Raw genomic sequence first — 17,980 nt, 5'->3', positions numbered from 1 at the left:
AATTAGTTAAGTTGAATTGTAAATGTGTATAGAGTGCAATCTTAAATTATGTTTAAGAGAAGGACACGTTTGGTTTTAATGAAACAGATTTAGTCATAGTGCAGAGCCTTAGAACTGATGACTTAAAATGTATCTTTAAATTGGTAGAAATGCAAAAGAACATGGCAGGTTAGCAATGATGGGATGATAACTTAGATTTGATTATAGCAAAATAGAGGTAAGCAGCTATTGAGATTGGATAATGATATGTGAGTTTCTCATCAGGACTGTAACATGTTTCCACTAATACAGATTAAGAATGTCTGGATGAACTAAAATTATTCCTGTGGCTTTTGCGTAACATAATTAGGTCTTGCTAATGCAAGGTACTTTTATTAAGTAAAAACTGATGTTAAAAAAATTACGGAAATGGCCACAAGATCAATTGAACTAGGGACAGAGACATTGGCACTCATAACAGTAAACAAACAAACAAAATTTTATCCATTTTTTAAAATATAGTTTTCAGAATGCAGAGTCTTGTTTATGTCACAAGCACATGAAGGATGGTTTCAATTATGCTGACCATCTTGCTGGAGCTTGTGCACCAGGTGTCCAGACCACAAAATGGAAAATGCAATCTTTGTCTGCTTTACGTAAATACAGTACTGAGATCAGCCTGTCTTTTAAGTGCCTGATTGCCATTTAATTACAGAGAATTTCTCTTTAAACAGAGCAACCCAAGAACAACAACAAAATAATACAGCATTCATTTTAGAGCCTCCTTCTGCTTCCTATTACATGGGAAGAATGGGATATATCTGGAAACTTTATACTACTAGGTTTATTAAGTGGTAGTCATTACCTGTTTTATAAAAGCTATCTTAAAATATCTAATGGGAATATTTCTGTTGATTCATAAAAGCCAACTAAAACTATGAGTGCAAAGTATTCATGTTCATTCTAAAGGTGTTTTTAAATAAGGATTTTAAAGTAACTGTGATGTGGTAAGAAGAGAGTTAAATCTAGAGTGAAATAAGTGGGAATTCAAATTCCAGCTCTGAAGGTTGTGGCATGCTATCTCTAAGCAAGTTTGTTAACCTCTCTGAGCCTTGATTTATCATCAGTAAAATGAGTCTAATAATCCTTACGCTGGTGGGCTGTTGAGAGAATTAAATGAGGTAATTTATGTGAACCGCCATCTTAAGAATGTTAATTGAATCTGATTTTGAAAAATAATTCACAAGAACTCTCTTGAAGGAGAGAATATGAAATAGATTAAATGATATTTTGAGTAAAGTACTACATTTGGAACTATCTTTTATTTATAATTGGGAATTTATCTTTAATTACAGAATAATTGTTTCCTCTTTTTATCTCCTTTAAGTGAATTATTTAGCTATCTCTTCTCTAACACTCTGTCTGAGAGGTGAATGTTTTTAAATATTTATATCACACTTCTAAAAATATTTCTCAATTCTTTTTTCCTAAGCTCTTTTTTGAAGATTTAGAGAAGTTTTTTTTTCTATTTCATTCTTTTGTTTCATATCTAGCATTTCTGCCTTTATTTTATTAGTTGCATTTGAATAACCTGGCACATGGGCCCATCTTGCAGATACAGCAAGTTGCGGGTACTATAGTTCAGTCTTCAATCAGTTCCTTGCCCTTACTTTTTGTACATAAGGACTGGCTTAGATATTTAGGTGACTAATAAGGCCCTGATATTATATTAATAGGCCTTTCTTTCCTTCTGTTATTTAATAGAAGACAAACATGAACCTGCCAATTAGCAAACCATCAGGACTCTGGTTCTGTCTTCTTTTCCATCTAGCCCCTCTTGCACCCCTATGGAAACTATATCCTTAAGATGTGCCTGGAAGAAAGTGGGAGAACAAAATGGTAACGTGAATTTGGTCACTGAACTTTCTTAACTTTAATGACCTTCACCATTTTATTCCCTGTCAGAAGTAACAGTAATGTAGGTATAACACCAATATTTGTTTCCCACATTTCACATTTATTTAGCACATTCCATGAATAGGATTTGGTAGTAAAATGATAAAAAGGAAAAGAAAACCCATATCTTAACAAGTATTTTATTTTGTATTAGGCAATAAATATAAAAATAGAAAGTGAGATACGAGCGAATGGCAAATTGCAAACTATTATCAGAAATGAAGAACTATTAGTCTTTTCAGTAAGTTTTTATATCATCGATTAAGATTTAACTTTCATTTTGAAGTAAATTTTTTACCTTTTTTTCCTCTATACTCTTTCTTTAAAAAAAATTTTTTTTTATTGAAGTATAGTTGATTTACAATGTTAGTTTCAGGTGTACAGCAAAGTGATTCAATTATATATATATATATAATTGAATATATATAATATATATATATACACATACATACATATATATACACACACACACATATATACATATATATTTTTTCTTTTCAGATTCTTTTCCATTATATGCTATACAAGAAACTAAATATAGTTTCCTGTGTTATACAGTATGTCTTTGTTGTTTATCTATTTTATATACAGTAATGTGTGTCTGTTAATCCCCAACCCCTAATTTATCCCTCCCTGTCCTTTCCCCTTTGATAACCATAGTTTGTTTTCTATGTCCTTGAGTCTATTTTTGGTTTGTAAATAGAATTTGCATCATTTTTAAGATTCCACGTATAAATGATAGCATATATTTGTCTTTCTGTCTGACTTACTTTACTCAATTTAATAATCTCTAGGTCCATCCATGTTGCTGCAAATGGTATTATTGCATTCTTTTTTATGGCCAAGTAATATTCCTGTGTGTGTGTGTGTGTTGTGTGTACACCACATCTTCTTTATCCAGTCATTTGTTGATAGACATTTTGGTCTTGGCTACTGTAAATATGTTTTACCTTTTAAAATATATTAGTGCTGAATAGTTAATTAAAATGAAATTAATGTTACTTAAAAAGAGAGTATTTTTTTACCAGTGCTATAGTTAAAATATAGTTTTATTTAATAAATCATCATTCTTAAGCAAAAACCAATTCTATTAACCAATTAGTTCTATTAACCAATTGTTCTGACTTACTGTATAAATTAAGTTAGTGGGTATTAAAGAACTCAGATGATCAAAATTTAGTTGGGTTCATCAAAGAATTGTTGGAGGAGGAATTTTCATTATAGTTTTAAACACATTTAACAAGTAGCTCTTTATGCTAGATGTTTTTGTGCTTAGTTATCATTCATTATTCCAATTTAGAGATTGTGAAACAGTCTGAGAAAGATTAAATGCCTTCTCAAAGTCAGTTTTCCAAGTCCATTGATCTTTGTAACCACACCCCAAGAGAGAGAGACTTCTAAAGAAAACTAAATCTGATCCTTTTCAATCTGAAATCTACCAGAAATTCTTATTTCTTTATGAGTTTTTTCTCTGACACTGAAGTACTCACAGTTCTTAGAATTACTGATATTCTTTCTCTAAACTTATTCTTGGGTAATATTGCTTAGAAATAAAGCTTGCTTAATATTTCCAGAACAAAATAAATAACTTATATAAGTACTTACATTTACTGCATTTAGATTTGTTTCATTGTGTTAAATAGCAATCTGATAATAGCATGGACATAGTTTGGACATACCATAATATACTAAAACAGTCTCATATTGTTAGATGCTTATATTGGTTCTGCTACTTTATTATTTCTAACAGCCTTGTAAGTAGTACTACTGTTCATGCCTTCTTTTGCAGAAGTGGACTTACTAGTTAAAAGCTGAATTTTAAAATTGCCCTTCAACAATTTTCTTGACAGTTTATACTTTTACCAACAATGTCTTTAAGTCTCAATATTAAGAGAAAATGCAGGACATAGAACAATATATATAATTAATCATATGTGTTAAAAACCACATATGTAATTGTGTAACATAATAACTTGAATGATATACCCTAAATACTTACCTCTGGGGAAAGGAATAAATGTAAAGAAGGGGAAGAATGGAAACTTTTTTATATCAAATATTTGTGTATTGTGTGACTCTTTTACAATTAAAATGAGTGTATACACTGTATGTATTACAAAAATTAAAATAGAGACTCAAATGTAATTAAATATAGAGGTACAAAGTGAACAGTGTGAAAGCATCAATTCTAAATTTCAGAGCTGTAATATAATAGCATTCAGATTCAAATATGTCTAGGTGTATTTTATGGTCTGAAACTCTTCATATGTACTAACATGTGAACTTATTTTTATAGGTAAAAATGGTAAAATAATAAAGCTATCTCCGTTTCCAGAACAAATCATTTCCATCTGTACCACTGGATAAGTGTAGTTCTGACTCAACCACATGAATAACATTACAAATGTTTTTAAATATGACTATTTGCTGAAGACCTGAAGCAATTCACATGCTTTGCTATGGTTAGTTTTGGCAATAGAAACAAGACAGCTAATAGTATTTTAAGCTGTCTCTAGAAATAGCACTAATTGAACTTAAGCTGAATATGCAGTTTATTTCAGTTGCTTTCTTTCTCCCTAAACTCTAAAGTTCAAAGTTTAACTTGGAGTTGTTTTCTCAAGTTTAATTATAGCCAAAGTCCATGAAATGATTTATGTCTGTCAATAGTTGACCTAATAGATTTGTCCTGTGTTGACACGTTGTTCTTTTCATGCTAGAGTGTTTATGTAATATAGGTATATTATTTTCAGTGAGCTCTACCTTAAAATGAGATTAGAAAATAAATCATGAGGAGTTTTAACAATCATTTAGAAATGTTCAGGGGGCTTTGGTGGGGTTTGGGTGAAGTCATTCATTCAGTAATTAATTCATTGTTCTTCTTTATTCATTCTTGAATAGCATCAATCATTTATTGAATACCAGTCATGTTAGTAGAGTTATCAAGACAAGACCAGTAGAGTGAAGTGAAAGGTATAAAATCAATGAGTTTCATAAAATATTAGAGTTGCTACGTGAGAACTTAGTACAAACAGGAGTAAAATAACCAAGAAGAGCCCCTTCTACCGGGACAGTCAAGGAATACTCATTTAAGTAGGGAAGCAGGATCTGGATAGACAGAGAGAAGAATACTCATGGGTAGAGATGGGCCCACATTTCTGATATGACACAGTTTGAAAGGAGGGAAAAAAAAAGCAAAGCATCAAACAACAGGTCTGGTATATGCTACTGCTACAGTATGCAGATAGGGTTTGGTGAGAGGTAAGACTGAAGATAAGGAGATAAAGCAGGGGTCAGATCTCAGAAAGATCAGAAGCCATGAAAAAGTCCATAGACTTTTTCCTTTGAGCAGTGAAGACCTTCTAAAGACTTTTCCGCAGGAAAACAATTGAGCTGTATAATTTAGAAAGAAACTTTTGGAGATAATACAAAAGATGAAGAGGGGAAGCACAGTAAGAGGAATTAAAGTTATTCATTCAGGTATATTGAGGCATGAAATAAGGCCAGAGTGTATTGGGTATGGAGATGAGGTGATGCAGGGTATGCTAGGGAAGTAGTATTGACAAGACTGGGTCAGTGATAAAATTTGGAAGATGTGGAAAATGCAGTAATAATGGCTGACTCTCAGGCAAGTCATGAACCAATGAGTAGTAGGAATGCTACCCACCGACAGGAATAGGATGGGAGGTTTGGGAGGGAAGGTAAGGAACTCTATTTAACCATGCTTTGTTTAAAGTGTATATGGGACTCCCAGGTAGAGATGCCAAGTAACCAGCTGAATGTGAGCCTACAGGTCAGAATACAAGAGTGGATTAGAGATACAGATTTGCTGATCATTAGCATTTAATAAATTGAGTTTTAATATTACTTATGATGAAATGTTGAGAGGAGAAAGAAAAACATTAGGAACAGCAATGTGCAGAAATGTCACATTTAAGAGGAGGAGGAGCCAGTAAAAGTGCTTGCCAAAATAACCCATAAGGTGTCACAATTAGGAGTTTCTTGGGGACCTCTGTGAGGCCAGTTTGAGTAATGCAGAGGAAGTGGAAACACCCACTTAGTAGCATAGTAGAATTAAAAATAAATGGAGGAGTTCAAATGAACAAGTTCGTGTCCTTTTTGAGGAGCTTAACTGTGAAATAGAGGGGAGGACGCTAACTAGAGGGATTCACAAGGTAGAGAGATGTATTAATTGTCAAAATAAGGGAAACATGAGCATTTTTAATGATTTGTGAGGAAGGAGCTGGTAGAGCAAGAAGTTGAGAATACAGAAGATGTGGGAATTACTCAAGACGCACCTTAACATGATAGAGCAGAAATGGTAGGCTGTCTATTGTCCTTATTATGAAGGGAACTGTGGTCGATAAAGTAGAAGTTATGGTATTTGACAGAACATTTTGTATACCATGACATATAACAAGTATTTTTAAACCTACGTAGTCAAAATGGTCAAAGTAGTGGTAGTCTTCCCTCCCATTCTCCTTCTGCTCCACCGTGTATAAGTATGTCTGTCTCTTCCTAAACCTGTTAAAAAAAAAAAAACAAAAAACTACAGTACCTCCTTGCTCAAGCCAAAACCTTGAGTCATCCTCAATTCTCTTCACAGTTCATTCTCCAGACGTATCTGCTGCATCTGCTCCTGTCCATTTCCATTACTGCTTTCTAACTGAAAGCATCAGTATGTTATGCTTGTACTATAGGCAGTCTTCTAACTTTTCTTCCTGCGTTATCTAGAGCCATCCCACCCCTACTTCTACATCTGTTCTCAACTTTGCAGCCAGAGTAATGTCATAAAAAGGTTAATCAAGTCATGTTATTCTCCAGTTTAAACTCTTCATAACGTACAATGGGCATGGGTAAATGATGATCGCCATCATTGTTATTAGGCGTTTTTCCCTTTTAGTGGTCCCTTTTCCTTCCCTTAACTCTATGTAGCAAAAACATTATTAAAAGAAATTGGTCATCTTATTTCAAACATATAGTAGTTGATAGCGTTGTGGCAAATAGAGTCAGCATCAATGTGGCTTATTTCTGTCATAAACACTTGGCCCCTAGTTAATGTCTTGCTTGAATGAATGGGAATGAAACATTGTTTCTATCACTTGCATTTTACTGGCTCCTCTGATTGCCAGTCATAAGCAAAATAATACTTAGAGAAGATAATCTTTAACATTTTTTTCTAACCAGATGACAGATAATATCAATGCATGCACCATTTGTTTCAGGGATATAAATAAGAGTGACATTTTTAAGTAGAGAGAGAAATAGAACAAAAGAGGGACACTCTGATATTTGATATTTAAAAAAGAATTCAAGTTTCACAACCAAGATATATATAAAATGGCAGTTATTAGGAATAAAAGCATAGCATACGACAGTTAGCTCTGAGGTCTTCCTTAGGAAGTCGCTAAATTTAATTCTAGAAGTGCAGAGCAGTTCAGAAAAATCTATAGAGATCTCATCTACTGGAAGAAATTTACTCTAAGGAAGATAGGATGAAATTGGTCAAAGATGATGGTTACAGACCTTGGTCGTGCAGCTGATTATGACTTCTGAATGTCATAATTCTGAAAGATAATATCCTTAAATGATGGAGCTGGTCAGTAGAAGTGGTAGATTCAAGGTCAGACATTTCTAGTGAATATATAGATACATTATTATAGTATTATTATAGTATTTTATGTATTAGAATTTTATTTTTGTAATACCTTCCATAAAATGCTCCTTATGTCCTAAGTGTATGAGAATGAAAGAAACACTTCTTAGCTTAGCTGTGAAGATGTGGGAGACCCCTTGTGGGTCTATTCTCTAAGTTTTTTTTTTTAGTGACGTGATTCACTATTCAGTATATTAAATGTCATATGAAGGGAGTTTATGGGGAATCTGGAAGTTAACTGGTAAAACAGAAGCATTCCTCAGTGATCTGAGACAGGAGCTACATTCACAGACTTTGGACTGTCCATCTCCAGGGAACCTAACCAATAATCATTTTACACTTGGTTCTGCATATTTCTCTGTTAGTTGTTTTAATTTAGGCAGAACTTGGGCTCATGTTTAGTAGTTATTTTGGGCTCGTCTGTATTTCCAAAGCCATTAAGATAATGCAGCTAAACAGGAAAGTAGTTACTTATATCTTTATTGGTAAGAGGCATGAAAATGAAGGTGTGAGAAAGGTGGTTTAGTAGTCTAGAAATTCTATCTTTTATGTTTAAACTATGACATCCTATTTTGCAAATGCCTGCTATAAGCAGAACACTGAACTCATTGCTAAATATGAAACAGTAGTTAAGAAATTATTTCCAGAACAGATCTCAAGGCCTTTATTTTGCTCTTGCATGTGGAATCTATTTACTCATTTGCACATGTGGAACTTTTAATCTCTACAGGATGTTTTTAAGCTTCAGACTGAGTCTGAAAGTTGAGATATTCAGATCAGTCAGCAAATAAAAGTTTCCTTCTAAAATATTCAGTGGAAAAATATGCATTTCAATTTTTGAAGGATTTATTAAAATCCTATCTACTAAATACCTATCTACATGTCAAAGGTATTCATATGTTTAGCTAAGTATTTGACGGGTTAAAAAAAATTTATTGGAAACCAGCCTTGGCTCATAATAGAGCAGCATTCTAAAATACTAGTATCTTAGCTGTATTTGCATTCTAATATCATTTAATTGGATAGAAATATATATTCAATACTTTAGTGAATCAAGGTCATTAGAATTAAATTTTATGAAGGCAGGTCCTTTATCTGTCTTAATCATTACCCAGTGCCCAATTCAGTGCATGGTATATCAGAGCCTTAATAAATGTTTTAAAACAATACCATAGAAAAGGATAGCTAAAGACTTGAGACTTAGCATTTGGTCATTAGTACTACCTCTAAACTAAGATCTTAGCTAAGCTATTTCTCCTTCACTGAGTCTCAATTTCCTCATCTTTTAAAAATAAGAATTTTTTTGATTGATGAGTAGTTATCTAGTTTTATAACAGTACTTGGCAATTAAAGTATATATCTGAATAAGCTTGTAATTCCTACCTTGAAATAAATTTTTCTACAAGTGATACAACTGCCAAACTTATTCACTAGTTCAGCTGGTACATGGACATAAACATTTCATGATACAGATTTTGTCTTAACCACACAAAAACATCGTAATACAGTTTTCCCCTAAAGAAAGTTTGCATTGAAAAATAAGAACATAGTGGTGCAATCTCTTGACTTTAAGGGAAGTATCAAGTCAGAGTCAGAATGAATTATTTCTTTTATCTGCAGTGTGGTTCCTATAGGTCAGGGTTGAGATTGAGGGCAGACAGACTGGAGCAGTACACTAAGGTGCATGAACGGTGGTATGTGAATAAATAAAAGGGCATGATACTTCCTGACTTTATACAATATTCATATTAAACGAAAATCCCATCTTGAATGTATCCTTGTGGAAATCTGGAACTGATATGGTCTCAGATGATATGGAATTAATATATTATAAAATAATTTAGAAAGTATGTGTTACTGATCCTCCTCAACCACTCTCATTTTCAGATCTTAAGGAATTTTACTGGGATAATTGTCCAAATGAAGTTCCAAGCATTCTATCCAAATGGTAAGTAAAACTACTTATTATATCACCCTATTTTTCCATCAATAATTAGTACAATTTTCTGAGTATTGAAATGTAAAACATGAATTACTGTTCTTTACTCATACTTTAAGTCTTTTTTTTTTAAAGCAGAGCTGTGGAAGAACTTGCTTTTGTTTTTAAATTATCATCCTAGCATGCAAATATATAGCATATAAACTTGGGGACTATTTATAACTCTCCTCTAAAATCTAGAATAAAGTCATGTATGGAAATTAATAGATCTGCTACAAGCAAATATACATAGGTAGGATTGTAATTAGAAATATATGTATAAAATTCTCTTTCCAGATAATTATGTTTATTTTCTCGTATTATACTTAAAATATATTTATTTATATTAAAATTGTAAAATATAATTTATGGGCTTGAGTAGATGGATAATTATCTATACTTTAAAATAACATTGAACTCTATACCTCATACATTTTGACATCTGGGTAAAATGGTCTAAACTTACTTTGGAATCATCTTCATTAAGTTTATTTCCTCAAGTTTTGAGATGGGAGAAGTGAAGTCATTATTATTCTTGTTTATAACCACTTGGCAGGAATGGAGGACCATCACCCTTGAAACTTGTTGCTTAAGTTTGTGATAGTCATGGTGTTAGCCCGATGGGCTCTTAGTCCTTTAACACTGTGGAATATAAGTGTGATGCCCAAAATACAGATAGTTATGCATCTGGCCTCATCACCCAGGCAGAGTGCTTTAAAATTGCATTTATTATATTTTCTCATTACACATATTATATTTACAAATGGACAGATATTAAATGAAAATAAATACAGATAAGAACAAAACAACCTATTCTTACCACCTAAACATAACAGGTTATCCCTTTATAAACAGGTGCATTTCTTCAGTATATGAACACGCACATTTTTTCAGAAATTTGAAAAGTAAGAGTGATGGTACATAATTTAGGTTCACCCCGTTTGCCCCCAGATGACTCTGCAACCTGAGTTTGAATCACTTGCTCTCTGCGTGACTTTGGGAAAATTCTTTACTCTCTCTGGGTCTTCCTTTCCTCATCAGAAAAATGGAGCTAAAAATCTATCCCAAGTTGATGAAGTTGTCTTGAGGATTAAATAAGTTAATACAGGTAAAGTGCTTAGAACAGTGCAATATCTAGCCTGTGTTAGATATTGAAGAATTATCCATTATATTTTAATTGTTTTTTGCAAAGTCAGATAAATAGTACAAGTTTGTACATTTTTTTGGTATCCTGATCGTATGGAATTAATTTAGCTCTTTATTAATTGCAATTATTTTCCAGTTGATTCTTTTGTGGTTTCAGGCAGAAAATCATATTATCTGTGGATTCTAAGAATTTAGACAATTTTATCTTTTTTAATATCACACACACTTTTAAATTTTTAATTCACCACTTACTGTCTTGACTGTAACTCTCAGTTCTATGTTAAATAACAGTGAGCAACTCTCTTTTCCCTAGTTTTATTGGGAGTGATTCTCATGATGGTTATTTAAGTATGATGTTAAAAAGTTTTAGTATTCTTCATGTTAAGAAGCTATCTTATTCTTAGTGAACTAAATTAGAATATCAGAAATTTGTGTTGATGCTCTATAAATCTTGAGATATACAAATATCATTTAAATTTGTTGAGGTGTTGATTTGGGGTTCCTCTAATGACCAGGTCACTTGCTAATTTTATGTTATCCCCACAGAGCTGGAAGCTTATTCTTTTATTACATACTTTAGTTTAATTTTTTTATTTACAAGAGAATTTGAAAGAATACTCCAAAGTGAGAATGGTCAACAGTACTTTTTATTGCTTGCCATCTTTTTGGTACTGTTAAGGAAGTTACATTCACATTTAAATCTTTATAATATTCTCTGTGGGTTTATTTTCTCTTTACTAATTTATTAATTCTGCTGAGTACCTAGTCTATTTCTCATTCAATTTTTTAAATTCTGAGATTTATTTCTATCAAAATGTATCTAAGTGTATCTTGGGTTGTTTATAATAAGGCTTTAATATAATCAAATTTTAAATGTTTTGAGAATGTTTTAAAGCAACATGTAATCCATATCATATACTAAGTCACATATAGTTCCATCGATTTAACTTAAGTAATCATATTGTTCAAGTTTCATGTCCTTATATTTAGTGATGGGGCTAGCGTTGGCAAATTCTTACAAAGCCCAAGTGACTCATTTGAATTTATACTCTAGGCATTAAGGTGCCAAATATAAGCTTGTGGGTGATACTTATTTAGGAATAGGTATCTGGTTAGTTATACTTATTAATAAGATGAGTCTTTCAGGAACGGGGAAGATCAACTACAGTGGGGATGACACTAGGGTCAGAGATAAGAATTAAGAATCTATTTAAATCCAGCATTAGATCTTTTAGGAACCTGACCTTTAGAAATACCCTGTTGTCTCAGAAGGAGGTGTTTAGTGTTCTTATTGTTTCCCAGAGCTGTTCCCTCATCATCTACTTTTCCTTCATTCTGGATGTTTACTCCCTCAGATTTTCTTCTCAGTACTTTTTGACCTTCTATGACACTAACCTCTTAAATATATAGTATAATGACTTTCTCATTTGGTGAGTTCTCTTGTCCCCCTTCCCCTTTTCTTTTTAACAATATGACTATAGCTTGTGAAAGTCAAGATAAATTCCTGCCAGAATTTGATATTCAGCATTTATCTAGCCATTCATCAAACATTTATTGAAAATCAACTATATGTTAGGCACTATGATAAGGTGTACATAATGCTGTCTCTCTAGCACAGCTAGAATTTTTAACCTCTGTGCTGAAGAGATGTTTGTCTTCTGCTTGAACTCCCCAAGGTTCACTTTCTCCAACTGGCATTAGTGTATCTTTAGTTTGATAACCTGAAGATACCCAAAACTTTAGTGAGCTCTATTTTTATCTCTAAACTGCACCTCCTACCATTTCCCTGTCCTGGTTGATGGTTGATAGTAACCTACTAGGCTCTTAATACATAATCTTCATTGAATTTTTATTTTATGCTAAATTCTTTACTCTGTCCTATCCTTAACCAACATTCATCAAAATCCTACTGATCACATCTTACATTTGTCCCATACTTCTCTTATCTTTGTATTTATTACCTTTGTTTTAAAACCACAAAATCTACTCCTTGATTTTTTACAAGCTCCTAACTATTTCTGTGTTTCTCTTCTCTTGTCCATCAACCACACTGCCATTGGGGTTCTTCCTAAAACTTATATGAGATCATGATAGTCATCCATACAAAAATCTTGATGACTTTGTATTGCTCAGAGGAAAAAGCCCAAACTCCTCAGCTTGCCCTTTGCTTTTCTTCACAACTTGGTACCAGGTTCATTCCTTCCCGATTTATTTGCCATTTCCTCTTCTCACTCCCATGAATTCAGTCACATTTGATTACTGTGTATTATGGCTTCTTCATATGTAGACCATTTCCTGGAACATGGTGGATATTCAAATGGTGTTTGTTGATCATTATTTTGAGAAGACTCATGTTTGTAATAAGCAGGTGCTTGTGATCTCCTGGGTGGGTCGGACTGAAGAGATGTTTAATTTGGTAACTTATAGAAGCCTTTGACATTTCCTATTAGGGGAATACTGTAGAAATAGGAATTACATATGTGACTTAGAAATGACCTAGTGTAAGTGTGCTTTCTGAATGCTAAATTGAGGCTTGAAGTGTCAGAGATTTATTCAGTATTTTAATTATAACTGTTTAAAACTCTGAAATTGACTACTTCCAAATCTGTGGAGGCTAAAGTAAACAATTGTTCGCATTCTGAGTAAGAGTTCAAGAGACTATAACTATTATATAATACAACTACATTATTCTGATTTGATTCAAAATGATTATATACCTAAATCACCAGATAATTCACCTCCAAGGCTATGTTATGATGTTTTCCTCATGTCCATATTGAAATATTTATGATTATGTAATTTTCAGTGTTTTCTTTCTTGAAGCATGTAATTGGATATTTGATCCTTAAACTCAAAGAGTAGGGATGAACTGGCTAGAAATAGGAGAGCCATGAGGATGTCATGGACAGTTTGAGATGGAGAGATTGACATCAGGTTGAATGAATTTAGCAGCTACTTCACACAACGTGTCTCAAATAGTTTTTGTTCTGCTTGTCTTCGTCATATAAGAGCAGCCAAGTCAGATTTTTCTTATATTTTTGTTTAGTTAAAATTCTTGACTCAAACGTTAAATCTCTGTAATTATGGTTTTAAAATTCTAATTGCTCGGTCTTAGTTACTTCTTTCCAAGTGTCGAGGTATGTTAACTCTTACTAGTGTGATATGTAGTATATTCCACACACAATGTCAATAACACAGTATTTGAACACTTGCTGGATTGTTTTGACTATTTTAATAGTTAAGGAAACTAGATTGAATGTACTGTAGTTGCACTGATTTATCAACCATTGATGAAGAAAACATTATTTTCAATTGACTTAGTAACTATCAAGATATTCTTTGCCTGCATCTTGGGAAATAAAGAAATTATTCAACTTTCTACAAGGGGAGCAAATGAATTTTTCTTTGTAGCTTTGTTTATATTTTATGCATTTCTCTTGACTTCATAGTTTCATAAAAGTTATAAGTCCTAGGAATTTATATTTAATTTTAATATTTAAACTGTGAAAAAATAATTTAGGTTCACACTGACAGTCTGCAAATACTTTTTTCTTCTAAAAGGGGCTCTTCTCTTCAAGGTTGAGAAATATGACAGTTAGTAGCTTAAAATAGTTCTAGTTTTCCAAATTTTGAGTGGGTTCCTTTTGTAAAAGGATGGGCTTCTGTATGTGAAACTATAAAATCATAGTTTTAAATATCTGATAGTTTTCTTGAGAGCATCTGACCTAATGTCTATATTATATAAATAAAGTATCAGAAAGGTTGAGTGAATTCTCAAGTTCATGCAGCTAGTCAGTGATAGATGGACCATAACTACAGTGATAAATATATACAGATAAGCATGACAAAGTCTTCCATAATAACTTCAAATTAAGAGATGGGAACTGGGTCAAATCAGACTATGTATGGAAAAGTTGAAATAAATATCTCAATATTAAAAATAAAATGAAATTTTGCTTGATGTCAGCTTTCTCAAATTTTAAAATCTTTAATTTCTGTAATAGCCTCTTATAGTAAGTACTTTTTTGTAGATAGGTAGTTATAATTAACAGCTAATGTTAACATTGATATATTTTCATTGCAATGTATTTTGAATATTAAATATTGTTTTGAAATACTGTTATTTTATGTGATTCAAAAGAGAGTAAGCTAATTTATTGAGTTTTTTGGAAAAACATTTTAAAGTTTTATTTTAGAGTAAAAATTATTTCAGATAATAAATATGATGACTTTGTCATAAGATGTAAAATTTAAGTGATTCTAACTATAATAGATTCATCAGATATAGTTAGTTGATTATGGTTAACACTAATGTGAAGATATTTTTCTCATTTCTACTCTTTTTTTCTCAAAACATCATGCTTGTTTGTGTGTTCAGACTTATTTTAGTTTTCCTTGTGTTGAGTTATCTATTTGCTAGTCTGCTACAACTGATATTATGCTTCTAGAGAGGAATCATCCTTATTTATCTCTTTCTCTGGCTAGCACCATGTTGTTCAACTTTAGCTGCCCTTTAAAAACACATGAGAAGATTTTAAAAATACTCAGGAATAGACGTTGAGAGTTGATTGTGGTGATATTTTATAAGCATCTATCTAATCAAATTGTATACTTTAAGTATGTATAGTGTTAAGAAAAGTAAAATATAATCTTACTCTATGACCCAATAATCCCCCTATTGGTTGGGGGAGGGAGAATACTCAGGTCTCACTTGCAGAGATCCTGATTTGATTGGGTAGGTGGGGCTCAGGTACTTGTTAAGTATCTCCAGATGATTCTAATGTGACTCCAGCATTGAGAACCTGTGCTCTAGCACTCATCAGCTACTTTGTGTATGGTAGATTCTAGAAAATGGCTGTTATCATTGGTGAAATGAATACCTTTTTTCTTTGTATTCATTCATTTATTTACAAGTAATGAAGCTTCATACATTGAAAAGACTAAAGGTGTATAAATAATGCCAGAGGAACTCCAATAAAGGAAGTACAGTTTTGCCTTAGTATCACAGAGAATTGGTTCCAGGATCCACCATGGATACCAAAATCTGAGGATGCTCAAGTCCTTTAGTGTATCCTCCCTGTCCATGGTTCTGTATCCACAGAGTCAACCAACCTCATGATGGCGTAGTACTGTAGTATTTATTGAAAAAACAGGTATAAGTGGACCCACGTAGTTCAAACCCATGTTGTTCAAGAGTCAACTGCATTCTCTAAATAGTCTTATGCAGAATGTAGATATGCCACTCCCTTTAGGCATACAGCTTAACTAAGACACGTCATAAACCCACATCTTTGCAGTAAGCTATAATCTATTTTGAACGAAGACTGACAAAAATTGACAAAGATTGATCAATTTAAAGTGTGAAATTTAAGGTACAGTTTTCATTTTATTAATGGTTGAAAGAACTATTTGTTGGGACGTTTCAATTGTATATGGTACGTCACAGTTCACAAAACACTTCCATATGTATGGTATATGATCATGGACTAATTTCTCTTAGTCTTTTGGACATAGATTTTAATGCTGACATCCTCAGTTTTTTTTTTTTTATTATGTCACATTCACTCCGTTAAACATCACTTTGTGCATGAAATTTCATACGATTTTACTGTAGTTTTGCTTCAAGACAGAAGTTAAGTTTTGGGAGTTTCACTACCTTTGTCTGTATGACAGTATTTTTGCAATTAATTTACCATTAAATTTCACTTTCCTGTTATAAAAATGAGTGGATAACAGAAAAAACTAAAGTGCTTTAGTGGTTAGAATTGTAGGAATTAAAAATAGAGTGTAATCAAGATGAATATGCCATCACAGTTTGTGTCAAAAGGCAAAGAGCAGGCAAGAGGGATTTTATATTTACTTTTAGTCCTTTGGGTATTATAACTTTGATTATAATAATGGTTATATATAACCATTATAATAATCAAAGTTATAATACCCAAGTTATAATGGTTATATATAACCATTATAACTTTGATCTTTAGGAATTAACATGTTTCGTGAGTCAGAATATTCTAGGTTATGCTGCAGTGATAAGCCATCTCACATTTCATGGATTTGTCTCAACAAAGGTTTACTTTTCACTCACTATAGAGCAAGGAGTCTTGTGCATGTTCTAGTTATTTGAAATCCAGGCTGTTGGAGGGACCATCTTGACTGATACAGCAGAGAAAGGAACCCTTGTGAATGACATGCTGACTCTTAAATCTTAACATCTGCTTATATTTCACTGGCCTACACAAGTCATATGGGCACATGTAATTTCAAAGGGGTGAGAAAGCGCATTCCTACTTTGTGCCCTGAGGGAGGTAAATTGGAGTATTTGTAACCAAGTTCTAGTGAAAATCACAATCATCTGCTGGATGAGGTATTTTTAAGGATGATTTATTTATGATCCTGGATGACAGTATGTTTTTTCTTCTCAATATAAGACTGTGTTATAAGGAAGGTAGAATATTATTATTGCTCCTTCTCAGGTAGAGACACTGAGCGTCAGAACACCTGGACAGCCCATTATACACCCATAGTTAGTGAGAAAAGGACTGGGGTTTATTTTCTCTTTACAGAATAATTGATTCTCCAAATAGCTCACTGATATTAAACCAGTACTGTGTTCTGCTGCTTTATCATACTCTATGATCCTTTGGCATAACTACTACCTATTTTGTAGTCAAATAAAGAGCCAATTTATGATAAGCATATACATTTTAGGTCTAAAAGTGTAGATGTATAGCTATTACTATCTCTTTGTTTTCCGTATTTTCCTTTAGATAATTTTCCTTTAGATAATTTTTAGCATATCTCTGGCCATCTTTAGATTTTCATTAGAAATTATATTCTATTAAGAAAAGAAAGAAAATTATTGTCACCAGCGTGTCATTGTAATATCACTGGCAATAATGCTATTGTTTCTTAGTAAAATTTAATTTTGGTTGAAATCCCAGTGTTTCAACTAACAATTTTAAAAAACCAAGAACAACCTGCTAATGGACAGTTTCTTAAGAAACAGGAAGAAAGTTTGTTTGGTTTTTTTTGTCCAACATCTGAAGCTCAGCTGATAGTTATTTAATGTAATTGTACTACACTGGAGTATTTATACCTATCATCTATCTATCTGTCTGTCTATCTGTCTGTCTGTCTGTCTGTCTATCTATCTATCTATCTATCTATCTATCTGTCTATCTATCTATTTATCTCTCTATCTGTTTATTTTAATAGGAATGAGTCAGAAGACCTAATGAATGAAACATGATTTGTAATTATATATT

At 32.5% G+C, this 17,980-nt stretch overlaps 1 protein-coding gene across 26 annotated transcripts in view; it reads left to right on the top strand.

The window, feature by feature from the left end:
- LOC116662781 overlaps window positions 1-17,980 on the top strand; it is a 551,908-nt gene that overhangs the window by 189,320 nt on the left and 344,608 nt on the right. For all 26 annotated transcript variants that reach the window (XR_004318892.1, XR_004318881.1, XR_004318878.1 and 23 more), the window contains one exon: window positions 9,476-9,536. Coding sequence is in view for 12 of the 26 variants with exons in the window: in XM_032477183.1 (XP_032333074.1) it covers window positions 9,476-9,536 (61 nt within the window). In the remaining 14 variants the exon portion in view is untranslated. The remainder of the gene's footprint in view (window positions 1-9,475; window positions 9,537-17,980) is intronic.

The sequence above is a fragment of the Camelus ferus genome, chromosome 1 (genome assembly GCF_009834535.1).
Source record: "Camelus ferus isolate YT-003-E chromosome 1, BCGSAC_Cfer_1.0, whole genome shotgun sequence".
NCBI lineage: Eukaryota > Metazoa > Chordata > Mammalia > Artiodactyla > Camelidae > Camelus > Camelus ferus.
This window is presented reverse-complemented; position numbering and strand designations above follow the sequence as displayed.